Source organism: Periplaneta americana, chromosome 6, assembly GCF_040183065.1.
Source record: "Periplaneta americana isolate PAMFEO1 chromosome 6, P.americana_PAMFEO1_priV1, whole genome shotgun sequence".
NCBI classification, from domain to species: Eukaryota; Metazoa; Arthropoda; class Insecta; order Blattodea; family Blattidae; genus Periplaneta; species Periplaneta americana.
In genome coordinates this window covers 13,324,621-13,352,206 of record NC_091122.1, presented here as the reverse complement: position 1 = coordinate 13,352,206, position 27,586 = coordinate 13,324,621, and the positions used below count along the sequence as shown (strand labels likewise).

Here is a 27,586-nt window from a genome sequence, read left to right as displayed (position 1 = left end):
CAATTAGTAGGCTAGCGGTGTCAAAGAGGACGGAAGCTTTGTAGTTTCAATAATTTTAATTATGTCGCGCTGACCATTGTCGTCAAGTCTTTTGAAGGCCGCTCCAATACTCCACGCGGAGTGTATATATAAACCAGAGTTGCAAATTTTAGCAGTGTGTCTTGTTCCATGTTATATTAATATATAGCAGCAACAAACAAGACGTGACAACGTCGCATTTTCATTTTATTATCGGTGCATGCAATAAAGTCCTACAAATCTTAAAACGAATGCCGCTGCCTAATAATTAAACGAGGCTACTATAAATATTGTAACTATGCTGTTGTAAAATTTAAAATTAATATGTAATGTATTTATTATTATTGTCCCGCGCCGTGGCGTCGTGGTCTAAGGCATCCCGCCTAGGACTCGCGTTACGGAATGCGCGCTGGTTCGAGTCCTCATGGGGGAAGAAATTTTCTCATGAAATTTCGGCCAGTGTATGGGACCGGTGCCAACCCAGCATCGTGATGCACTTGGGGAGCTACGATAGGTAGCGAAATCCGGTTGCGAATACCAGCTATAACGGCTGGGGGGATCATCGTGCTAACCACACGATACCTCCATTCTGGTTGGATGATCGTCCACCTCTGCTTCGGCATGTGGCCGTGAGGCCAGCAGCCGGCTGGTCGGTCTAGGCCCTTCACGGGCTGTAGCGCCACGGATTATTATTATTATTATTATTATTATTATTATTATTATTATTATTATTGTCAGTTATCAATATCATCATTGCTATCTCTGTTTTCTTTCTTTTCGTTGTATTAGCTCGATGAGAGCTCTATAATGTACTTTTGACTCTGTTGACCCTCTATAGGGCTTTAACTTAATTTGTATCATTTTCATCAGTGTTTGTATTTCTTTTTTGTATTTATATGTGCTATCTGGTAGGATGGAAGAGAAGGCCTTATGGCCTTAATCCTGTCAGATTAAATAAATTATTATTTTTATTATTATTATTATTATTATTATTATTTCTAACTTGAAAGTATTCAAAATTATGGTTATGTGCTAACTGACCTGAATTGTGAGATGTGCGCAGACGCGAAAGTATTGATTTTTCCCTAGGCTGAATTTCATTGACCTTGGCACAGAATAAGTTGAGCATTACTCTGGTATTACCTGACAATTGATTTAGAATTGGAAAACGAGATGACAAATTGAATTTATTTGAATATTATTTACAATTAACTCTAATTATTATAGTAACAGAACATAACCTTCTGCGACAGTATTGGATTTCCAGCCTCCGTGACTTTTCGCTAATTCTCTTTCGATTGCATATCCGAAAATAATCGATACTTGCGGTTTTATAACGGTACAAAGCTGACTTGTCATTGGCTAAACACCTGTAAACTGACTTGTCATTGGCTGAACATCTGTACTTTAATGAGTAGGTGTACTTTAATGACATGCATTAAAGGACTGCTACCAGGTGTATAATTACTACATTTCGGCATGGTCGAGTATAAAATTATTTTTATTATTAAGTCCACATTGAACTGAGAGGGGTTATACACCATGTGAAATACGAGAAGGCATATTACGGGTCTGGCATATCATAATAGCTGGATAGGAACGCTATTTGTTCTGCTTCATACAACAATTGGAAAAAGACCCAAGTAGCGTTCGTGCTCGCGAGCACTTTTTTACTCGCATGTCGAGAGGTAAGGCTAAGCGATCGACGAGCCTTGCATTCTCTTGTTCTCTTATTTCAAATTCTGCGCACCGCTACCCCAATCTATTTGGCTTCTCGTTTTCAAAATTTATCCGCATATCATCAGCTAAGTACAAGATCTCATCATAACAATTTACTCATTATACCCTACCACAAGACATCTTTATATTCTTCATCCTATACAGTTTCAGTTGCTAGAAATTGGAACTCGCTTCCGAGTGATATAACGGGTTGTTGGACAATAACTTCATTTAGGTCAAAATTACATAAATTCTTACTTAACAGATTAATTGCTGATTAATACAGGGACATCATTTTATTTTTACTTGCATTTTTATTGTACCTGCATTTCTGAATGTACTTCACTCCCACCCCTTCACTAATGTCCTTGCTCCCGCCAGACACACAAACTTACGGCCGCTGTTGCATTCGAAGTCTTCAAGCAGTGAAGTAAACACTGCAGTGTATAGTGTGTTTCAGAAATATGGTTGCGTTTTCTATAGAAGAAGGAACCTATATTAATACTATATTAATAATATCGTACTAAAAAATTATATTCAAGAAACGATAAATTCAATTTCAGAGAATATGCTTCAAAATGTTTTTAATAATATGCGTAAAGAATTAAAACCTGCATTGTAATGAACGGCAACCATTTTCAGCAACTTGTTTAAAAATTCAGATTAGCTTATTTTGAATTGAGGTGGCTAGAAGCAAAGGAATGCTAGTGACATTTGTAATAACATGAGTTAAGTGCATCCAGTGTAAGCTAAAAAAAAGGTAAAGGTATCCCCGTAATGTGCCACGAAGGCACTTGGGGGGGCATGGAGGTAGAGCCCCATGCTTTCCATGACCTCGGCACTAGAATGAGGTGGTGTGGTCGGCACCACGCTCTGACCGCCTTTTACCCCCGGGAAAGACCCGGTTCTCAATTTTATAGGAGGCTGAGTGAACCTCGGAGCCGTTCTGAAAGTTTGGCAACGAGAAAAAATCCTGTCACCACCTGGGATCGAACCCCGGACCTTCCAGTCCGTAGCCAGCTGCTCTACCAACTGAGCTACCCGGCCGCCCCAGTGTAAGCTAAAGTATCTAAAATTTTAGTGGCAAAGGGATATTTTAATCGCATCACATATTAAAATTTAAATAAAAATTTCACCGATTTTACGAAAGCTTAAATATTTAAACCCCATTTTCTCAAAAGTAACTTAAGTGCACTTACAGCCCTTTACTTATGACCCACTCAATTTAAGTGCACTCTCTATATTGTATGTTAACACCAATAATTAATATGCTAAATAAAGTAGACATTTCATAATGAACATAGCCACCTGAAAAATTGAGTTTTTGAAAAAAAATGTTACTACTCAACTGTATTTTGATAAATTCCGTAAAAGTGGTGATCAAACTGAAAATCGTAATATCGTATTTCCCTACAACATAAATGGATACACTACTTTTCTCTTCTCCTATACCTAGTAAAATGATTTGTTTACATATTGCACTAGTAACATCAAACTCCTGTAATGGAAGGGGGCAACAGTGTTTCCGAGTATAGCCAGGTTAATGTTAAAAATGTTGGTAAAAATAAAGTGATGTCCCTGTATTTGTTACTTAGGCTATAATGAAACTAACATCTGTCCATTCTTATTATTATTATTATTATTATTATTATTATTGTTATTATTATTATTATTATTATTATTATTATTATTATTATTAATTTCTCTAAATAGATTTACAAAACCTCTAATGGCAATTACATTAATATTCTCATTATAGAAATAGAAATATATATATATATATATATATATATATATATATATATATATATGTATATATTCTCCCTGTAACATAGTCCTAGTAAGCTTATATTAAATTCATTTTCATCATTTTACTATCTCAAATATTAAATTAATTATAATTCATTGAATTAAATTAGCTCATAAATTAAGTTACCACTTTACCTTATATGTTTATCTGAATTTAAATAAATATGTAGTCTACTAGTCGTTAAAACTGAAGAATATTGCTGGAGAACCTTTTAAGTGTAGTGTAAATATCTGTAATTTAAATATGTATTGTAGTGATTAAGGCTGTTTGAGTGGAAGAGAAGGACTTATGGCCTTAACTCTGCCAGCGAAAATAAAACATTATTATTATTATTAATATTATTATTATTATTATTATTATTATTATTATTATTATTATTATTATTATTGTTATTATTGTTGTTGTTGTTATTAAATGTCATTAAAGAAGCACCATAGTGCTCGCGAGCAACAGGTTGAGAACGCCTGATGTAATATGTAGTGAAAAATGGTTGCATTCTTTCTCCGCTTGCCAAAGAGCTCAGAATGGAAGATATGCTGCTCTTACAGTAATGGTATCATCAAGAAAAGAATAGAAGGAGAATATACAGACCTAGAAGAACAAAATGGCTTTAGACCTGGGAGGTCGTGCATTGATGGGATATTCACGTTGAAACAATTGATGGATAAGAAGTTAGAGAGGGACAGAGAGGTCCATTTTACATTTATAGATCTGCAGAAAGCGTTTACCTTTAGGTAAACTTTGGGAAAATTTGGAAGCAATGAACATAAAGAAAACCTATATAAGGGCGGTTAAAAATTATATTGTGGATGTACAGGGACATCATTTTATTTTTACTAACATTTTTAATATTAACTTGCCTATACCTCTGGATCAACGCCGTTTGCTACCCCCTTCGACGACTGGAGTTCGATGATACTGGCGTATAATACAAACAAATCACTTTACTAGGTATAGGAGGGAACAAAAGTAGTTAATCAATTTACATAAACTATGAAATATTGCGCTTTTGAGTTTGATCATTTCCATTAGTTTTTTGTTTAATCAAAATACAGTATAGTATTAACAATGAGTGTTTTTACTCACGAACTGAGCTGTCCATGCGGAAGTATTCATTATGCAGTGTATATTATACTGTCTACAGCACATTAGCTGAAGTTAAATTGAAAAATAATCATAATATGGATATTCAAACACATTTTTTAAAATGGTGGCCGTTCATTTCGATACAGGCTTCAGTTCTAATGTGTATATTATCGCACTATAGACTATTGTACCTAATAGCAATTACCAGTTTCGTCCTTCGTACTAGTAACTCATGTTCAAATAATTCCGTATCTACTCTATAAAAGGGTACCTTAGGTACTGTAAATTCAATCTTCACTTCTGCCCTATCCGAAAAGATAAAATTACTCAGACATACGTACTATCTACTGTCTGTCCAAGTGGTTATGTCGTAGGGTCGTAGAAAGGGAGGAAATCACGTGACAGTTAATTACTTAACAAGACCCTTTTATTTAAGTTATTTTGAACAGTTGTATAATATTACGTAGATGTCCAATTCCTAACAGAAATTAATGTTCTGAGAAAGGAGCTAAGAGAGCCCAGCCACTAGCTGGCGAATAAAAGCTGGTGGGGGAAACCGTGATACGACGTAGGCAAATGGACGACAATACCTGCGCGAAAATGGTTTAATATTGAAAGCTCTTTCGTCACTGGAAACGCGAACATATTTTTGGAACGTACTGTTTACAATGACCTAAGGCTACTATGACTCTATAGGCAGTCTTGGATCTGTGTGGAGGACGGTTGAACTTCATTAGTAGAAGGTGTGGGAGCGAAGTACATTAAAAAAACTCAGGTACAATAAAAATTGAAGTAAAAATAAAATTATGTCCCTGTAGTAGTGTTGTAAAGGTAGGAAGCCACTTATCAGAAGAGTTCGCAGTTACAAAGGCTTACGCCAAGGATGCTCACTTGCTCCAACTCTTTTCAAGATTTATCTCCAAGCAATTTTGGAACAGTGGAGGAAGAAATGTGGTCAGATGGGTGTACCGGTCGGGGAAGATACGTTAGTTAGCCTACATTTCGCTGATGATCAAGTGCTGATAGCGGCAGATGAAGAAGATTCCAGCTATATGATTCGTAAACTGAGTGAGGCTTATAAGGAAGGGGGCCTAACAATTAATTTCAAGAAAACAAAATTCAAGGTTGTGGGTAGTTGCAGCAAGGTAAATTTAGATACCGGGGATACACAAGTAGAAAATTCTGAGTCATTCAAATATTTTAGTGTTACCCTCAACAGTCAGGCCAAAAGTGATGAAGATATTAATAATAAGATTGGTCAAGGAAAGCGGGCCATAAGACAATTAAATACACTCCTCTGGAATGACAAGGTAACCAGGAAAACTAAGACAAGTATATATAAAACTATAATAGAATAGTAATATACGTTACAAGAGCGGTATGTTGACGTTTTCATGTTCGAGGTAAAGATTGAAAAAGCGAAACGTAGTTGAGCTTTCTTAATTTCCGAGAACATGAAAACAAACATACCGCTCGTGTATCGTACATTATTTTGTGCAAAGATCGTTTATTACATACCTGAAAGACGAATTTCTAATTAGTTGCAATGAAATCTCCATCTTGGTTTCTGTTTAATGACGGCAACTTTGGAAAACCAAAATATCTTTCTTCAACATTGTTGCTCTAAAATGTTTCCTGTGTTTAACTATAATCCAGCACGCCATGATATACGTCTGTCTTTTTTTTCCCCAGTCTATAAATGCGAACTTAAAACAAACGGTAAGGTTATGTAATGATTTATTTTTCATTTTAATATTTTAACAATATTATTTATATAACATATTGCAGTAATAACATCGACATCTGGAATCTTGTTGATTTTTTCACGGCTTCCTTAATGTTACTTGTATCAGGAATGCAATAAGTTTCGTGGAGTAGTAGACTTTACTTAATTTTTGCAAATATTTAAAAACAATAATTAACAGTGCAATTTAGGTGAAATTGCAGTGGTAAGTTTCCAATTTATAATTATTACTATGTTAAACGTCTCTAAAAATAATATGTTAAAAGCCTAAAGCACAAAAATGAATGTCGCGCTTAAGCGGTAAGAAGAGGGAAATTGTTATGTGTGTCACTTTGGGAATACTGAATGTGGTATTTCACACTTACCGCGTATTGGTTCTGTGCGGAAAACAAGCAAATACGCACGATCTCGCACAAAGTATATGTAGCTATGGATCTGAAACTTGGAAAATGAGAGACACGATGAAGAAGAAATTGTTGGCCCTAGAAATGGATTACTGGCGCCGTAGATGTCAAATTTCGAGGATGAACCACATTAGGAATCAGGATGTCCGTAATATAATGCAGGTATCAGGAGATATCTTACAATCAGTGGTAACTAAACGCTTGGTATGGTATGGGTATCTCCAGAGAAAGTCAGCCGACTGCAGGCCTAATAAGTTCTTCAAATGGACTCCCCCGGAAAAAAAGAGACTAGGAAGGCCAATGAAAAAATGGAGCAAGGAGGTTCAGGAGGATATGGTCTACAAATGGGCGATTGGCAAAACAGGAGTACCTGGAAGTTGAGAAGCGGGAGATGGCGACAGCCGTAAAAATACTCGCAATACATACAGAGTGATTTATATAGAACTGACACATTTCTTTCATTAATTGTTTCAAAACGAATTGTGCTAGCGACAACTTATTATACTTAAAATGTAGAGGAATTTTGGGAGATTATTTACCTCTACAGCAAATGTTGAAAATGCCCTCCATCCTGCATAAGGCACAACTCAAGACGTCGTTCCATGTTACTGGCCACTCGTTGGAGGACTCTGTTGTCAATAGCTTGAATCTCCTGTGTGATGTTGTGCTTCAGATCGTCCAATGTCTGGGGGCGTGTGGCGTAAACCCTGTCTTTTAAGTAACCCCATAGAAAGAAGTCCGGCGTTGTCAAATCCGGAGATCTCGGTGGCCACAGGTTCCTGGAAATTATTCGGTCGTCAAAGAAACTTGCAATTAGTTCCATGGATTCATTTGATGTATGGCATGTAGCGCCATCTTGCTGAAAATATCCTTGACTCAGCTCTACATCGTCCAGTTGCTCAACAAACTCCATGAAAATCAGTCGGTACTCTGCAGTGTTCACAGTCTGGTTAAAAAAAAATTGACCCTTTTCACTCACCAGAGATGCAGTTGTTTCCAATTAGTTTACCAGTCCCAGTATTGTGTTTCTTTTGGGAGGATTGCGAACACCAAATTCTCTCTGGTATGCTCTTTGAGTAGCTGTAATTGAATTCGTAATCCAGTATTGCTTCACAAGGAAGAGTCGTCGATTTAATGTATTCTGCATTTTCACGTTGACACAAAATGTCGAAAACAGCTGCCAACAATAGGAATAAAACATAAACATCTGCGAATCTAGTGCTGCCAACAATAGGAATAAAACATAGACATCTGCGCATCTAGTGACAAGGAATCGAAATTCCAGAACATTCTGCTTAATTTGGTGCTAAAATTGGGTCAGTGCTGCCAACAATAGGAATAAAACATAAACATCTGCGCATCTAGTGACAAGGAATCGAAACTCCAGAACATTCTGCTTAATTTGGTGCTAAAATTGGGTCAGTGCTGCCAACAATAGGAATAAAACATAAACATCTGCGCATCTAGTGACAAGGAATCGAAATTCCAGAACATTCTGCTTAATTTGGTGCTAAAATTGGGTCAGTGCTTCCAACAATAGGAATAAAACATAAACATCTGCGTATCTAGTGACAAGGAATCGAAGCTCCAGAACATTCTGCTTAATTTGGTGCTAAAATTGGGTCATTGAATGAATTTCCAACGGAATAATTAAAGAAAGAAATGTGTCAGTTCTATATAAATCACTCTGTACATACATACACAGTAATGGTAAACATTTGCTCATTTCTCAGTAGATATTCATTTTAGGACCCATGTTTGTAGGACTTTTATTTCTTGTTTTGATGCACAGTACCTCCGCTCTAAACATTGGAACCTTTTTTCACAACACAGTGTAGCCTATTTGAAAGTTTCAAGAAATGTCTGTCTTACGCAGGGGAAGTAAAACTTACATTTCCTTTGCACTGTCTCAATGAGTTACATCATATAGATACATGACGCTCATCCGTTTATGTAATATAGGATGTAGTCATCATCCGCACGTCAGATGGGTACTGGAGTTCTAGCTGAAGTCACTACCTGTGTTTCTTTGTGAACAGTTGAAGTTTTCTGCCCAGAGTTTGTTTTGGATTCCATGGTGAGTAATACCGGGACATCGCTTTATTTTTACTTGCATTTTTATTGTACCTGCCTTTCTGAATGTACAGGGACATCATTTTATTTTTACTTCAATTTTTATTGTACCTGAGTTTTTGAATGTACTTCACTCTCACCCCTTCTACTAATGAAGTTAAACCGTCCTCCACACAGATCCAAGACCGCATATACAGTCCTAGTAGCCTTACGGTCACAGTAAACAGTACGTTCCAAAAATATGTTCGCGTTTTCCAGTGACGAAAGAGCTTTCAATATTTAATCATTTTCGGACAGGTACTGTCGTCCATTTGCCTACGTCGCATCCCGGTTTCCCCCACCAGCTTTTATTCGCCAGCTAGTGGCTGCGCTGTCTTAGCTCTTTTCTGAAAACATTAATTTCTCTTAGGAATTGGACGTCTACGTAATATTATACAACTATTTAAAATAATTTAAATGAAAGGGTCTCGTTATGTAATTAACTGCCACGTGATTTCCTCCCTTTCTACGACCCTACGATAAAACCCCTTGGACGGGCAGTAGATAGTATGTCTGAGTAATTTTATCTTTTCGGATCGGGCAAAAGTGAAGATTGAATTTACTGTACGTAAGGTACTCTTTTATAAAGTAGGTACAGAATTATTTGAACATGAGTTACTAGTACGAAGGACTTTAAATTAGGTGCAATAGTCTATGCGATAATAGTCACAAAAGAATTGAAGTCTGTATCGAAATGAACGGCCACCATTTTAAAAAATGTGTTTAAATATCCATATTATGATTATTTTTCAATTTAACTTCATTCTCTATATTGTACGCTAATGTGCTGTAGACAGTATAATATACACTGCATAATGAATACGTCCACATGGACAGCTCACTTCGTGAGTAAAAACACTCATTGTTAATACTGTACTGTATTTTGATTAAACAAAAACCTAATGAAAATGATCAAACTCAAAAGCGCGTATTTGCTAGTTCACGTAAATGAATGAACTATTTTTCTTCCCTCCTATACCTAGTAAAGTGATTTGTTTGTATATTACGTCAGTATCATCGAACTCCAGTCGTGGAAGGGGGCACCAAACGGCGTTGATCCAGAGGTATAGGCAGGTTAATATTAAAAATGTTATTAAAAATAAAATGATGTCCCTGTACTTGACTCCCACCCCTTTCACTAATGTTCTTGCTCCCGTCAGCCACACAAACCTACGGCCGCTGTTGCATTCGAAGTCTGTTAGCAATGAAGTAAACAGTACAGAGTATAGTGTGTTTCAGAAATATGGTTGCGTTTTCCATAGAAGGAAGAGCCTATATTATTGAAGCTTATTTCCAGGGGCATGTATTTATGGAGATTAATTTTATCATTTGTGTTCTCTTTAGTATTGGTGTCGGCGGAGATTGTTGGAGATTGATTTGTACTCTTGTTGGATATTAATGGAAATTTTCTAAAATAGAATTATTTTGAAATTGGAGTATTAACTCAGTATGAATATTACTTTCCAAATAATTAACATTAAAGGTTCGTTGGATTCTGGTAAAGGTGCGGTATGGCCAATATAAAATATTTGTTGGATTGAGACTGTATTTATCACACATTCATTTAAAAACGAAAAAAAAAAAAAAAAAAAACTTGCAGACCTCAAATTAACACTTTCAAATTATTAGTGAAATGTTGAATTCTCCGTCTTTTGAGTTCACTAATGTAATGAGAACACCTGGAATACCATGTAATGTAGCCTACTTGGATATATAACAAATTCAAATGAAAAAAATGCCCAAAAAAGAACTTCACTATAAAACGGCACAATAATAATAATAATTCGCAAATGTGTTCATATTTCGCTATTAGAACTCTATTTCGCGATTTGTCACGATTGTTTTATCCCCATATTATTAATCAGAATCACTTAATTCGTAAATATTAGTAAAAATCTATTGTATATCTATTATGTCGTGATTTTCGCGATCTCTATAAACACCTGGCCCTGCTTATTTCGCACAGGTACGGTGTGTAGCATGACTGAATAACTTTATCTCAGAGGACCGAGCAGAAGTGAAAATTAGAGTTACCGAAAGTACGGTAATATGGTGAATAAAGTAGCCATTATATAATGGATAAAAAAGCCTGAAGGGTTGAGTTTGTGAAAGAATGTTACTACTCTACTGTATTTTGATAAAATACCGTAAAAGTAATGAACAAACTGAAAAACCTAATATCGTATTTCCCTGTAACATAAATGGATACACTACTTTTCTCTCCTCCTATAGCTAGTAAAATTATTTGTTTAAATATTGCACTAGTAACATCAAACTCTTGTGCTGGAAGGGGGTAAAAGTGTTCCCGAGTATAGCCAGGTTAATGTTAAAAATGTTGGTAAAAATAAAGTGATGTTCCTGTATATATCAATCAACTTTGTTCTATGTTTCGTACCTAGACCGGATTTTAGGATAAATGCCTAGCTTTGTTTGTTACTGAGTGGTAAACAAAAATAGATTATCCATTATTAAAAATCCCTGAAATCTGACAGTGTAAACAAAATGAGTCAAATGACCAGTCTTCATCATCCTTCTTTCGACATTATATATTTTGTCACGTTACTGGGACGTCGATGCTACGTATTCAATACACTAAGCCGTGGCGAAAATGTGATCGTGCGCCGAGCCACTGTGTAACCTGCAACGTGCATAGCATCTATGGAGGGAGGCGGACACCCGAAAGGGAATTGAAGCAACTGTCTGACTTATTAACGGATTTTCATTTTCCTTACGTCAAGCACTTAAATATAATTTATACAGTACAAGGCTACAAACTAATGTTTAGTACGTGTAACGAAGAAAGAAATGAACAGAAAACATAGGACATAATTATCACAACCTAATATTAATTGTCTTCAGAATGTCTCTGCGACAGAGTTTCAAAATCAGGAATTATGTCACTTACTGCCAGTCGTAATTGATCACGAAGGTATTTGTCTTCAGTCGTGATCTAAATTTGGTTTTTACTATTTTCATTGTTGAAAATAATTTTTCACAAACGTAAGTTGTAGCGAATATGGCTTCAACACAGCAAGCGAGAGAACGAAGCTTTGAATATTTATTTTTGGCAAAGATTTGAAAAGTTCAACATTTGTCAAGTCCTTACATCTAGCTTTCATTTAACATCGCATTGTAAATCTGTGAGTTTAAATTGAAGAGCCAACCGCATTATTCGTACATCTACTGGAAAAGGATCGACGTACAGAGATGATGATGATGATGATGATGATGATGATGATGATGATAACAACACCTAACCTTTTAATGTTTCATGAGTAACATTTAGTATAATATCGTTTTATGTTATACAACGGTTTTCCTCATAACACTTGTGAACAAATCATACATTTAATATTCTCACCATATTGGCAGCAAAAAATGCGTCCTCCCATCCTACTTGAAATTTTCGTTTTTGTAGAAGTACATGGTTTCGAGACAGACATTGCGACGATATACCACTCGCAGATCAGAGACAAATACAAATGGAACGGAGTTTGACTCCAGTGAGTGAGAGGGTGGGAGTTGGGGGAGGTAGGAAGCAAGAGAAATGTACAGCTATCATTGCGTCCCACAATGTGCTCGTGAGTCACATTTTCGCCACGGCTGCACTAAGCTTACATTATGCTTATACAGAGTGTAAGGGGTAAAAGTGCCGTCCTTTTCACAGTCGTCGGGGACGGTGTACAGGATCAAAAAATGTCCATACAACATAGGATCAAAACTGGATAGTTTTCCCAGAAAAAAAGTATTTCTTTTCTTATTTTATTTGCGTTATAACTGCTTATATCGTTAGTAAAATTACGAAAACAATTACATCAGAGGTATATATAGCAAAGAGTTAATAGGTTATTAGTTTAAATACATATTTGTGTGTCTATTGCGTTTTCGTGAAATTAAATATTAATGCATCCTTAAATTTGTTTATGCTCGACCATGCCGAAATGTAGTAATTATACATCTGGTAGCAGTACTTTAATGCGTGTCATTAAAGTACACCTATTCTTTAAAGTTCAGGTTTTCGATTATTCTCGGATATGCAATCGAAAGACAACGAGGGAAACGTCACGGAGGCTGGAAATCCAATACTGTCGCAGAAGGTTATGTTCTCTTACTATAATAATTAGCGTTAATTGTAAATAATATTCAAATAAATTCAATTTGTCATCTCGTTTTTCAATTCTAAATCAATTTCAAAATTAGTTCATGTTATTCTCTACATTACATCAAGGTCAATGACATTATTGTTCCTCGGAAAAAATCAATACTTTCGCGTCTGCGCACATCTCACAATTCACGAGCTATGCACAAGATCACTTCCGATCTTAAGTCAGATACAAATAAAATGAATACTTCTGAATAATTTCAAGTTAGAAATATGGTCGAGCATAAAAAGTCGTATGAAACTTGCCTATAATGGTAATTAAGACCCTCGTATGAAAATTATGAAACTCGCTTGCGCTCGTTTCATAAATGAACATACTCGCGTCTTAATTACTATCATTATAGGCTCGTTGCATAATGTAGGGTAAACAAGGGTGAAACGGGTCACCAGATGAATCGGGTCAGTTTTGAGAACACCGCTCTGTAAGCCAAAGAACAAAGAATACTGGATTGTGCTCTAGCTAGCGTTGAAGTTGGGAACTTCTTCAATGCAGAAAGGAGGGAAAGCAATATAACTGCATTGTTTTCGATGCCGTGTTTGAAGTAGAAAATTGTTATTGTAACGATAAGTAGCAATATTTTATTTAATTTCTTAAAATGTAGTGTTAATTTAATATCCGTTTTACCAGTTATTATTGTGATACTTACATGATTTAGTAATTAAGTTGAAAGTGGACTCTTAAAGGACAGGTTACCCATATGTTGAGCTTCTAAGACCAATCAGTATGGCAAACCTTACGATGCAAAATATTACTGCTCTTTGGGTGATTCGGGTCACTATTTTAAGGGTGAAAAGGATCAGAATATTTTAACTGATTTCATTGAAATAGGGTTTATATTTGTCCTTAATGGGGAAATACAGAAGGAAGACTCAGTCTTCATGATTGGAAGAGTATATGTAGAGGGCAATAAAAGCTTATCGTGAAGTACGAAGCTCTTCAATGTACCACATTACTGCCTACAAAGACGTCTGGAAAGTGAGGTCAACTAACAGGTAAAGAATAGGGGAGGATAAACCGTGTTCTCAGTTGACCAATAAAAGCAATTTGCTAAGAGAATACTTAGGCCTAAACTTTCAGCTTGTGGGTTTGAACTGAATGTTCGATGTTCGAAAAGGTGCCTATAATCATCATCATCGTCAGGAGATGAATCATCAGATGAATATGACACTGCATGTGGTTTTCGCAATGTTAAATAGAATGATCCTGTTTCTTTAAAGCTCGGAAAGTGTGTACAACGCATGGGAAAGAGGAATGAGTAATACCATGAAAATTGTGTTGGAGCTGAGAGTAAGAAGAGATTTATTTGTAGAAGATGTTCATTGAATAATTAAAACAGGACATTTGTTGCTTGTGATGAAGAATTAGTATTAAATATACTAGGTGAGCCATAAGTACGTTTGGAAAACTTGTGAGCGTGGTCCGGGATAAAAAAAATAATTCCTTATATGAAAATTTGACGGAAATAGTGATTTTCATTTTCATAAGTATCTGATCATATTATTGTGTTGTTTTTGTTTTGATTTTTACCAGTGTTTGCTTACAAACAACACAGTAACAAGACAGTAGTACATTGTTTTTTGTTTTGATTGGACGCGGTGGTCCAGTGCCTTGGCCACTCAGATCACCCGACTTCACCACATTAGATTTTTAGCTTTGGGGTCATTTGAAGGCTGTCGTCTATTCAACACCAGTGAATAATGCAGAGGAGCTATTGCAACGTGTTGAAAATGCATGGCAAGTGATCAGTGATGACAACATGGTGTTTGAGCGAACTCACCAGTCGTTTGTACGTCGTGCTAAGGCATGTGAAACGATGGAGGAAGACACACTGAGCGTCTTATGTAAACGTTAAATGACAAGTTTCTCAACATGTACTTGTGACACAACGAAATAAGAACAAAAAGAAATTATGACCATTTCTCCAATAAATAAGCATTTTCCGTCAAATTTTCATGTAAGGAATTGTTCTTATTTTTGATCCAGGAGCACGCTCACGCGTTTCCCAAACATACTTATGACTCACTCTGTATAATTTGTTTGGATCTGAATCTTCATAAGTATTTTATTGTATAAGTATACGAATAAAATGAAAAGTAAGAATGTTTCCATTCGCCCTTCTTGATGACCCTATTCACCCTGGCTGCTTAGGGTGAAAAGGTTCATGCAGTACTTTGTTTAATTTCTAAATATGCTAAATTGTTGCAGAGTTAATTTTAATATAAACATTTAAACGTGTATCTAAAACTTCAATCTTTCTGACGAAGTATCACACTTCAGCTTTGATGTTAAGTTATGAGAGTTATTAGAGTAAATATGAATTTTGACCCTATTCACCCTTGCTTACCCTACTATAATATTCTGGCGTGAGAGCATTAATTTAATTAAAGTTGTTTGGTATTTTTGAACAGAAGGCAGACCATGGGTACAGTTGTGAAGATAGCCATCTTTGTAACTGCTCTTCTGCTACCACTACTAGCTTACTGGATGTGGTTGGTAGTACTGGGTGTACAGTCTCTCCTCGCCTCTGATGAAACATGCTGGTACGATCCTGCGGAATATGGCATGTACTGCATAGAAGCCAACCTTACTGAAGTTCCACAAACGAACCAAGTGCTTGTCAAGAAGTTGTTCCTTGATGGGAACGAATTCACACAGCTCAGAAAAGACACATTTATCAACAAGGTTGTAACGAATCTAGAATTTTTGAGTTTGGAATCCTGCAGCGTCGAGAATATTGAGGAAGGTGCATTCAGAGGTCTTGAGTTCATGACGTATTTGAGTCTAACAAATAATAGTGTAACGAGAATCAGAAGTGGAACATTCAAGAACCTGACTCGATTGCAAGTGTTAGATCTGTCCTATAACAAAATTACAAGTTTAAGGTCTGGAATATTTGATGATCTCGTTTTACTGAAGAAACTGGATGTATCAGTGAACGATATTGCCTATTTGAGTAGTGATGTTTTCTTATACTCTTCAAATTTGGTAGGACTGTGGTTGGATTATAACAGAATACCTTACATAGAGCCAACATTATTTAGCAATTCGTTAAGTCTGAGATTCCTGTACCTCGATGGGAATATTAATTTACATCTTCATAATAACAGATCACTTCTTAACGTGCCAAGCTTGGAAGAACTGGGTTTGTCGGGTTGCAATATCGGGTCTATACCTAAGAACATGTTTCACGGTACAAGTGCTATTAAATATCTTTTTTTGGCTGAAAACATGTTGAAGATCTTTCATGTAAATATTTTGAGGAATCTTCCGTCATTGAAATATCTAGATCTAAGTGATAATCCACTTCAATGTAACTGTGAATTCTTGGATACATGGAAATGGAGCGTTGAACATAAAATCGGTACGGGAGACGTACAATGTGTCGCACCAGATGAAGGGATTGGAAGGTCTTGGGGCTTTAGTAGAAAAGCAGAGTGTTTTGATAGCAGCACTACTTTCCCAGTTGTCTTCAAATCTGAACGTCTTGCAAAAAAATATTATTTCAATAGGCCTATCAATCGAACATTATTGATTGGAGTCTGTGTTCTATTTGGAGGTATTTATATACTAAGTGTGATCGGAAATGTCACTGTCTTGATAATAATATTTAGAAATTCAGACATGCGTACAGCGCCAAACGCCATTGCAGCCAACTTAGCGATAAGTGACTTAATAATTTTATTTGTGTTTATATCTGGCTTTATACCAGTCATACAAGATCACGCATCCATCATGGGGATTTTTGTAACTTTTAGTTTCGGAGCCTCCTCGTTCTCGATTGTGATCTTGAGTATTCTTCGGTATTATGCTGTAGCCAATCCGTTCAATGCCAGGGCTAAGTCCAGACACATCAAGAAGTTCGCAAGCCTCTCCATTCTAGCCACGTGGATTTATGGAGCAATATTTTGTATTCCTTTTGCTATCAATGTATATACTTTGGGGGAAAATTCACTAACAACTACTACTCCATATAGGCTTCACGCTTTGACATTACCTTCATTGGCGCTTTCTATATTACCTTTATGTGTAATGGGCTCCATGTACGTGTTGTTAGCACGACATGTGATGTGTGGCAATCGTTTCAAAGATACTCATCGTGATCCTCCCCGGCGATTCAACACAGCATTCATTGTCTTGGGACTTTTAGGAGTGTTTTTCGTCACCTTGGTGATATTTCACCAAGTATCACAATATTTCATATGGCGTCAATACAATTACGTCCAGGAAATACGCTATGAAAATGTACATCGATTGTTGCTTTTGGCTGCTGATCGAGATATCTTTCTTAGCAACAAATATAGTACTGTATTTCTTATCATACTACCATTTATAAATATCTTCTGTAACCCCATTGCTCTTTGCTTGGCAAGCAAGCGTTTCAGGAAATATTTCAGACAGTATTTACTACGGTGTAGTTGTAAGAAGAGTCCAAATGAAAATGCAGAAATAAATCTGGGAAACAGACGTGCATAAATTGTATATTCATTTCAGTAATCTTTATTTGAAACAATGATTGTAATTCAGAATAGAGTATGGCAAGGTTGCGTTTTAGCACCCAACCTGTTCAGCATCTGACTTTGGGGAATTAGTGAAAACTTATATTGAGATTATGTGAAGGATAATGTGGAAAGTCCAGGATAACAGAGAGGGTTTGGAATTGAACGGGTTACATCAGCTGCTTGTCTATGCGGATGACGTGAATATATTAGGAGAAAATCCACAAACGATTAGGAAAAAAAAACACGGGAATTTTACTTGAAGCAAGTAAAGAGATAGGTTTGGAAGTAAATCCCGAAAAGACGAAGTATATGATTATGTCTCGTGACGAGAATATTGTACGAAATGGAAATATAAAAATTGGAAATTTATCTTTTCAAGAGGTGGAAAAATTCAAATACCTGGGAGCAACAGTAACAAATATAAATTACACTCGGGAGGAAATTAAACACAGAATAAATATGGGAAATGCCTGTTATTATTCGGTTGAGAAGATTTTATCATCCAGTCTGCTGTCAAAAAATCTTAAAGTTAGAATTTATAAAACAGTTATATTACCGGTTCTTCTTTATGGTTGTGAAACTTGGACTCTCACTTTGAGAGAGGAACAAAGATTAAGGGTGTTTGAGAATAAGGTGCTTAGGAAAATATTTGGGGCTAAGAGGGATGAAGTTACAGGAGAATGGAAAAAGTTACAAAACACAGAATTGCACGCATTGTATTCTTCACCTGACATAATTAGGAACATTAAATCCAGACGTTTGAGATGGGCAGGGCATGTAGCACGTATGGGCGAATACAGAAATGCATATAGAGTGTTAGTTGGGAGTCCGGAGGGAAAAAGAACTTTGGGGAGGCCGAGACGTTGATGGGAAGATAATATTAAAATGGATTTGAGGGAGGTGGGATATGATGATAGAGAATGGATTAATCTTGCACAGGATAGGGACCAATAGCGGGCTTATTTGAGGGCGGCAATGAACCTCTTGGTTCCTTGAAAGCCAGTAAGTAAGTGAAGGATAATGATAGGAGGAAGAAAAATAATTTTTGTTGTTAGCAGAAGAAGTGATGATACTAATAGATATGCTACAGTAGATAAGTTACAGCTCGATCTCTATGGGATAGAGATAATTGCAAACAAGGCTAAGGTATGATTATCGGATGAAAAATAAAGAAGACAAACATGCGAATTCTAAATCATGGAGTAGAACGTGTTCTGAAGCTAAAAATGTGTTGTCAGTTGCTTTGTAAAGATTTTGTTTTTTTTTAAATTTTTAACTAAAATTGACATCATTCGTACGCACTTATCATTAAAATTTTTTACAAATCGTACGAATGTAGAAACTAATTTCTTTACAGTTTAATTATGCATCCTACAGTCTTGAAGAATTTACAAGAGTGGCGTGATTTTTAACAATTATGATTAATGCGTAAGAGAATTTAAGTTTGTAGTTAAAAATTCTGTACTAAGCAACTATGGAATTCACAACAAATTTTTAGCTTCAGAATAGTAGCTAATTAAAGAAACCTACTCCTGAATAGTTCATTTTTTATCTGTAACATTTTTTCACTCTTAAAACTGAAGAATAATGACATTTTACAAACAACTTCAAAATTAGTGTAATTCGGAAAATATTGAGATTAGGGCAAATGTTTATATAACATTTTTTGCTCAGAATGTCTTCGGAAATCAGCTCCGTAAGGGACAGTAAATCCTCGTGAATCACCCTGTATATTGTAGCATCATATGAGTATCAAACTGAGGTCCTGTTGGTATGAGTCTAGTTTAAGTAGCTTTGTATAATCTGTTTGTATTAAATATTGAATGCATTTTATACTTACTCTATGTAATTTCTAAAGTTATAGTTTTAAACCGAAATACAAACAGAAATTATTCCCTTATGATGCTACACCAAAGAAATGCCCTAATTGTACAAAAGGTAAATGTCATAATCAAAACTTGTCACAGTTCGATAGAATTGTATTTATTTTGCTACATCATGTAATAAATGACTTAATATTGTAATCAATATCCAGTTGTATTTTGTGTCGTATTCTCATATGTTTGCATTAATAGTTGTATATTTTACAATGTTGTAGAATTTAAAATAATGTGAATTAAATTATAGAATATCAGCATAAGTATATATTTATTTACGCCACTAATTATCATTTATATCCCAAAGCCCCTCCAAAAAGTCTCCATATTTGATCTGAAAGTACCTTTACATTATATTTTTTCAACAGTAATCTCACCAGAAGTTTTGATTTATCTAGAGAAAATCAAAACTCGAGTGGGATTTAATTGACTATTACACGATTAGAAGTAACGAAGTACTCCAATACAATAAAATATTAATTGACTTATGAAAATACAACTGTCTTCAAATGTATTATTGTACCATCTCAACATTACAAATATTACGCTAGATGGCAGTAGTGTATTAAGATTAGCTGTTTTCTTGTTATCAGTTGTGCCAACTATGGAATCTTCATTGAACTCTGTGGACAGTTACTAGTCGAGAAGGCTTTGTTGATTCAGTTTCATTTTTATTAAAACAGTTGCATTCCACTTCAATTATCCGGATCCCAGTAATCAACGTCACTTGACAGATGATTTTCAATATATCTTAGTATTAAACAATCTCTGATACGTGACTATCCATAATATCATATAGCAGAAGCTATAACATAACCTAAATAATATAAACAAGTGTTAGAAAAGTTTTAATTAGAAATGATGGAATAAACAAGAAAAGTTTTAATTAACGATTATGACATAAAAATAAACATGAATAATTTTAAAAGGAACAATTATTGAAAGTACAACTTTCAAATTTGAATGCTTTAGTGGTTGGTGGTTCAGTTGATGTTATATTAGATTTGTGCTTAAAATGAGTGGAACTCGTTGATGTAGATGGTGTATTCCTCAACTTATTCAGGATTTCCGAATGGTGCTCTTCATTTATTTGTAAATAGGATTTCAGGGAAGATTCTTGTTCTTGAATGCCAATGTGAGTCATATTTGAAACTGCTGTGCATCGACTTGAGTGGTTTGTAATTTTCTGTTTTTTTTTTTTTTTTTTTTTTGATGTCCAGACCAATGCACTTTGAAAGTTGGCAAACAAAGAAGCAAATGCTAGGGTAGTGATAAAAATAAACATATGCTAGTGACGCGATAAAATTAAACAAATGCTAGGGACGCGATAAAATTGTGCGATAAGCAGCCATGATTGGTTGAAGGACGTCGTTTCGTAACTTTTTTATTGGTCAAAATTAGTGTGACGTAGTAAAGGTGTAATAAAAAGGTAAAGGTAAAGGTATCCCCGTAACATGCCATGCACTTGGGGGGCATGGAGGTAGAGCCCCATGCTTTCCATGACCTCGGCACTAGAATGAGGTGGTGTGGTCGGCACCACGCTCTGACCGCCTTTTACCCCCGGGAAAGACCCGGTACTCAATTTTATAGGAGGCTGAGTGAACCTCGGGGCCGTTCTGAAAGTTTGGCAACGAGAAAAAATCCTGTCGCCACCTGGGATCGAACCCCGGACCTTCCAGTCCGTAGCCAGCTGCTCTACCAACTGAGCTACCCGGCCGCCAGTAAAGGTGTAATAGTCAGTAAAGGTGTAATAGTCATTATAAATCAGTTTTAAATTACTCCTTAACACTATGAGTTTCTTCCATAACCCGAAGAGATTTTTTTTTCACGTTTCTTTTCGGTTTCATCAGGTTTTCGTCAGGTCTGGTTTTAACAGTTATTTTCCCCCACGAAATAACACCCTCATGAGTCTGTTTTCGAACATGAATGAAGGTCCTCTTATTGGTGTGTGGTTCGTCAGAACTACTAGAAGACATAATAATAAGAACCAGTACAAAGGAAGAGTTCAGGAAACCATTCAAAAGTATTGGTACATTTGTTACACCATTGCAGTCATTTTGAAAAAAAAAATGCAAAGCTATATGCTCAAAATTGAATGGGATTTTATTTAAAAGAACGAAGTATCATTTCTTAACATGTTCGCAATTTTTCTTGGTAAGGCAATATATATACGAGGTATATATATATATATATATATATATATATATATATATATATATATATATATATATATTAATTCATGTATTTTCTTTAGATATGTATTATAATATTATTCTCGTCGTCTTTTATATAATTTGTATCAGCCTATATTAATTTATATGATTCCAGTCTTTCATTTTCAATTACCAATATATTTGTCACTATTTTAATAATTAATATTATTTGCATAATCTTTCTATATAAATCGACAATATTATCTGTAAGAATTAACTCTTTTCCCAGCATAGAATAGCATTAATTCTTGTTAACTATTTATTGTAATCTTTGTTCTCATTTTGTTGTTATTATTTAATTTGTACCATAGTTGTTCATTTTATTTTATTAATTGTGTCACTTTGCTGGACTTTCATTGGCCAATGGCTGTCGTCCAGCACATAAATAAATAAATAAATAAATAAATAAATAAATAAGTAACTAAGTAAATAAAAATAAATAACTAAATAAAAAATAACTAAATAAATAACTAAATAAGTAACTAAATAAATAACTAAATAAGTAACTAAATAAATAACTAAATAAGTAACTAAATACATAACTCAATAAGTAACTAAATAAATAAATAAATGAATAACTAAATAAGTAACTAAATAAATGAATAACTAAATAAGTAACTAAATAAATGAATAACAAAATAAGTAATTAAGTAAGTAACTAGATAAATGAATAACTAAATAAGTAACTAAATGAATAACTAAATAAGTAACTAAATAACTAAATAAGTAACTAAATAAATGAATAACTAAATAAGTAACTAAATAAATGAATAACAAAATAAGTAACTAAATAAATGAATAACTAAATACGTAACTAAGTAAGTAACTAGATAAATAAATAATAACTAAATAAGTAACTAAATGAATAAATAACTAAATAAGTAACTAAATAAATGAATAACTAAGTAAGTAACTAAATAAATAAACACTAAGTAAGTAACTAAATAAATAAATAAATAAATAAATAAATAAATAAATAACTAAGTAAGTAAATAAAAATAAATAAATAACTAAATAAGTAACTAAGTTACTAATTAAATAACTAAATAAGTAAGTAAATAAATAAGTAAATAAGTAACTAAATAAATAACTAAATAAGTAACTAAATAAATAAATAAATAAGTAAGTAAATATAAATAAATAAGTAACTAAATAAATAAATAGCTAAATAAGTAACTAAGTAAATAACTAAATAAGTCGGTAAATAAATAACTAAATAAGTAACTAAGTAAATAACTAAATAAATAACTAAATAAATAACTAAATAAGTAAGTAAATAAATGAATAACTAACTAAGTAACTAAGTAACTAAATAAATAAATAAAGAAGTAACTGAGTAAGTAACTAAATAAATAAGTAACTAAATGAATAAATAACTAAATAAATATATTTATAAACAGTTTACAATTTCATAACCTAAATATCTCTCAATCATGTGAATGCTTTTTCAATATAGTATGTAAAGAATTGGGCATAGGACAAAAAACAAGAAGATTATCTCTTCCTATAAGGAACAATAAATTACTGATATGCCTTCATGGGCTGGGAAATGGAGCTCAACAACATGGAGTTGTCATGACTACTGCTATGCAAAAGCATTCCATAACGAAATGAAGAGTGCAAAGGAGTCTCGGACTTATTGCGAAGTAAGAAGACATTTGACTTTTCAAAAAGTTGAAAAGTAAAATGCTGTCGAAGTTGCAAAATTTAATGTTGAAATAGACCTCTAGTACGTAAATTACTAGATTTAAAGCTTTCAAGTGTATTGAGGAAGCAGGCTAAATATTAAATATCCCTGGCGCCAGTTTAAGGAAAAATGTGTCAAATGAAATAGCTACATGACGCATATCCGTTTATATGCTCTAGGGTTCTGTCATAATGCTCACGTCAGATACTGGGACTGGCGCTGAAGTCTCACTAATAATTGCCTTGCCGCCATAGTAACCGCCTCCAGTAAAGTGGTGAAGTTTTCTTGGAAATGGTTTCGCCATTGAGACGGACTGGAAGTAAGATTTGACTATTGAGAGTACCAGCTGAGCTAACAGAACTGAGAGTTGTAATGTCATCTAGAGGGCTAACGACACAACGCCGAAACTAACTTGCCTGAGAAGAAATGTTGCTTTTGGCTACCCCTACCATCCATTAAATTTAATGTTTGGACATCTGGGACACCAGGTATGCTGGTATGAATTTACTTGCAGATGTATGTATGTATGTATGTATTTATGTATGTATGTATGTATGTATGTATGTATGTATGTATGTATGTATGTGTGTATGTTTGTATGTATGTATGTACATGTATTTATGTGTGTATGTACAGTATGTATGTGTGTATGTATGTATGTATGTATGTATGTAAGTATGTATGTGTTTTTTTTACATTAAGTCTATTTTATTATAAATTACTGACTATAGTGATATCATAATGCCGCATTTGTCATCTAGCGGAGAAAACTTCTGTAAAGCTGGTAATCACCTTCGTTATTGTCTAGACAAGCCGTGGCGAGAATGTAATCGTGCGCCGAGCCACTGTGTAAACTGCAACGTGCATAGCACCTATAGAGGGAGGCGGACACCCGAAGGGGAAGTGAAGAAACTGTCTGACTTATTAACGGATTTTCATTTTCCTTACGTCAAGCACTTAAATATAATGTTATACAGAATAAGGTTACAAACTAATGTTTAGTACGTGTAACGAAGAAATAAATTAAGAAGAAAACATAGGACACATTATCACAACCTAAAATTAACTGTCTTCAGAATGTCTCTGCGGCAGAGTTTCAAAATCAGGAATGATGTCACTTACTGCCAGTCGTAGTTGATCACGAAGGTTTTTGTCTGTCAGTCATGATCTAAATTTGGTTTTTACTATTTTCATTGTTGAAAATAATTTTTCACAAACGTAAGTTGTAGCGAACATGGCTTCAACAGAGCAAGCGAAAGAACGAAGCTTCGGATATTTATTTTTTGGCAAAGATTTGAAAAGTTCAACATTTGTCAAGTCCTTACATCTAGCTTTCATTTAACATCTCATTGTAAATCTATGAGATTAAATTGAAGATCTAACCGCATTATTCTTACATCTGCTGAAAAATGATCGACGTACAGAGATAATAATAATAATAATAATAATAATAATAATAATAATAACAATAACAATAATAACACTCAACCTTTTAATATTTCATGAGTAACATGTTGTATAATGCCGTTTTATGTTATACAACAGTTTTCCTCGTAATACTTGTGAACAAATCATACATTTAATATTCTCATCATATAGGCAGAAAAAAAATGCGTCCTCCCATCCTACTTGAAACTTTCGTTTTCGTAGAGGTACACGGTTTGAGAGAGACATTGCGACGATACGCCACTCGCAGGTCAGAGAAAAATACAAGTGGAACGGTGTTTGACTCCAGTGAGTGAGAGAGTGAGGATTGGAGGAGGTAGGAAGCAAGAGAAATGCACAGCTATAATTTTTTTTTCGCTGTTATTTATACTCGCTTTAACATCTTTGATCATATCGCGAATTAATCTTTGGTTGAAATCCGAAGGCCTGTGTACTATAATTGTGAGCCACAATGTGCTCGTGGTGTCACATTTTCGCCACGGCTGGTCTAGACAGACTGATACGAGTAATTTAGAATAATTTTAATCTTACTAGGCTTTATAAATATATGCAATAGTGTAATTAATGCTATTTGGTATATTTGAACATAAGGTAGATCATGGGTGCAGCTGTGAAGATAGCCGTCTTTGTGGCTTCTCTTCTGCTACCGCTACTAGCCTACTGGATGTGGTTGATAGTACTGGGTGTACAGAGGCTCCTCGGCATTAATGAAGCCAGTAGTTATGATCCTGCGGAATATGGCATGTACTGCATAGAATCCAACCTTACTGAAGTTCCACAAACAAACCAAGTGAATGTGAAGATCCTATTCCTTAACGGCAACGAATTCACACAGCTCAGAAAAGACGCATTTGTCAACAATGTCGCTACAGGTCTGGAAATTTTGTGTTTGGATTCCTGCAGCCTCACGATTGTTGAGGAAGGTGCGTTTATTGGTCTGGATTTGATGAGATATTTGAGTCTAAAAGATAATAATATAACGGATATTGGAACTGGAACATTCGGAAAACTGAATCGATTGGAAGTGCTGTATCTTTCGTATAACAGAATTGGACGTTTAAATTCGGGAGTTTTTGACGAGCTTGTTTCTCTGAGGAAACTGGATTTATCCGAGAACGAAATTAGTTATCTGAGTAGTGACCTTTTCTTACACTCTTCAAATTTGGTGGAGCTTTCTTTGAAATATAACAGATTATCTTACATAGAGCCGGAGTTGTTTAGCCATTCATCAAGTATGAGACAGCTGTATCTGGATGGTAATGATAATTTAGATGTTCGAAATGATAGTTCATTTCTGAATGTGCCAAGTTTGGAAGAACTAAGTTTATCAGACTGCAGTATCAGCACGATATCAGAGAACATGTTTCACGGAACAAGTGCCATTAAACATCTTTTCTTGGCTCAAAACACTTTGGAGGGGATTGATGTCATTATTTTGAAGAATCTTTCGTCACTAAAATATCTAGATATAAGTAGCAATCCATTGCAATGTGATTGCAACCTCAAGGATATTTGGAAATTGAGTTATGAGCATCAAATCAATATGGAAGAAGTGGATTGTTATGAACCAGAAGAAGTAAATGGAACATCGTGGGAAGCAGAGTGCAGTGATGGTAATATTACTTCCCCACTTGTCGTCGAATCTGAACACCAAGTAACTGAAAATTATATCAAAGCTATTGACACATCGAGGAATGTGGGCTTGTCGTTTTTTGTCATATTATTTGTACTTGGTGTGGTAGGAAATGTCAGCATTTTGATAATAATATTTAGAAATTCAGAAATGCGTTCAGCACCGAATGCCATTGTAGCCAACTTAGCAATAAGTGATTTACTGGTTTTACTTCCTAATATATTTTCATTTTTACCAGAATTACTGAATCGGGACATCGTGGCGATTGTCATGTATTCCAGTTTAGGATCCTCTTCATTTTCGATCATGATCTTGAGTATTCTTCGGTATTATGCGGTATCCAGTCCGTTCAACGGCAGAGCTCAGTCGAGACACATCAAGAAATTTGCAACCTTCTCCATTCTAGCAACATGGATATATGGGACGTTATTTTGTATTCCTTTAGCTATTGACATATATGCTTTATGGGGACATGAGACAGGAGGTACATCTTCGTATAGAATTCACTGTTTGACATTAACTTCAGTGGCGTATTCTATATTACCTATGTGTGTAATGGGCTCCATGTACTTGCTGTTAGCACGACATATGATGTGTGCCAACCGTTTTACAGATAATCATCGTGAACCCCCAAGACGATTCAACATCGTCTTCTTAGTTTTGGGACTTGTAGTTCTGTTTTTGATCACCATGGTGATATCTCACGTGGTTACACAATATTTCCTATGGCATCAATACAAGGTGGCCCTGGAAATACTCTATAAAAATTTGTTTCGATTGGAGTTTATGACTGTACATCGAGATGTCTATCTTCGTACTAAATATGTTTCTGTCGTTTTTACTATCTTACCCTTTCTAAATATCTGCTGTAACCCCATTGCTCTCTGCTTAGCAAGCAAGATTTTCGGGAAATACTTCACACAGTATTTAGTCTTGTGCAATTGTAGGAAGAGTCCAAGTTCTGAAAACGTAGAAATAAATCTGGAAAACAACCGTGTATGATTGAAGAGTACACTGCAAGAATGATGGATGTCGTTTGTATGTATGTATGTATGTATGTATGTATGTATGTATGTATGTATGTATGTATGTATGTATGTATGTATGTATGTATGTATGTATGTATGTAATAATAATAATAATAATAATAATAATAATAATAATAATAATGGCTT

General features: G+C 34.8%; 1 protein-coding gene across 1 annotated transcript; it reads left to right on the top strand.

Annotated features, from left to right (window-relative positions):
- The first annotated feature begins 8,758 nt into the window (after positions 1-8,758).
- On the top strand, positions 8,759-27,433 carry LOC138702156 (uncharacterized). Its single transcript, XM_069829763.1, has 3 exons — positions 8,759-8,858; positions 15,465-17,523; positions 25,374-27,433. Exons 2-3 carry the CDS (start codon positions 15,475-15,477, stop codon positions 27,411-27,413), a joined length of 4,089 nt encoding a protein of 1,362 aa, XP_069685864.1. The 5' UTR covers positions 8,759-8,858; positions 15,465-15,474; the 3' UTR covers positions 27,414-27,433.
- Positions 27,434-27,586: the final 153 nt, after the last annotated feature.

Bases quoted from the DNA above. Each gene is read 5' to 3' on its own strand.
- LOC138702156 (XM_069829763.1), top strand. From the start codon at position 15,475: ATGGGTACAGTTGTGAAGATAGCCATCTTTGTAACTGCTCTTCTGCTA. The intron at 17,524-25,373 runs GCATAAATTGTA...AACATAAGGTAG, and splicing joins TAAATCTGGGAAACAGACGT to ATCATGGGTGCAGCTGTGAA.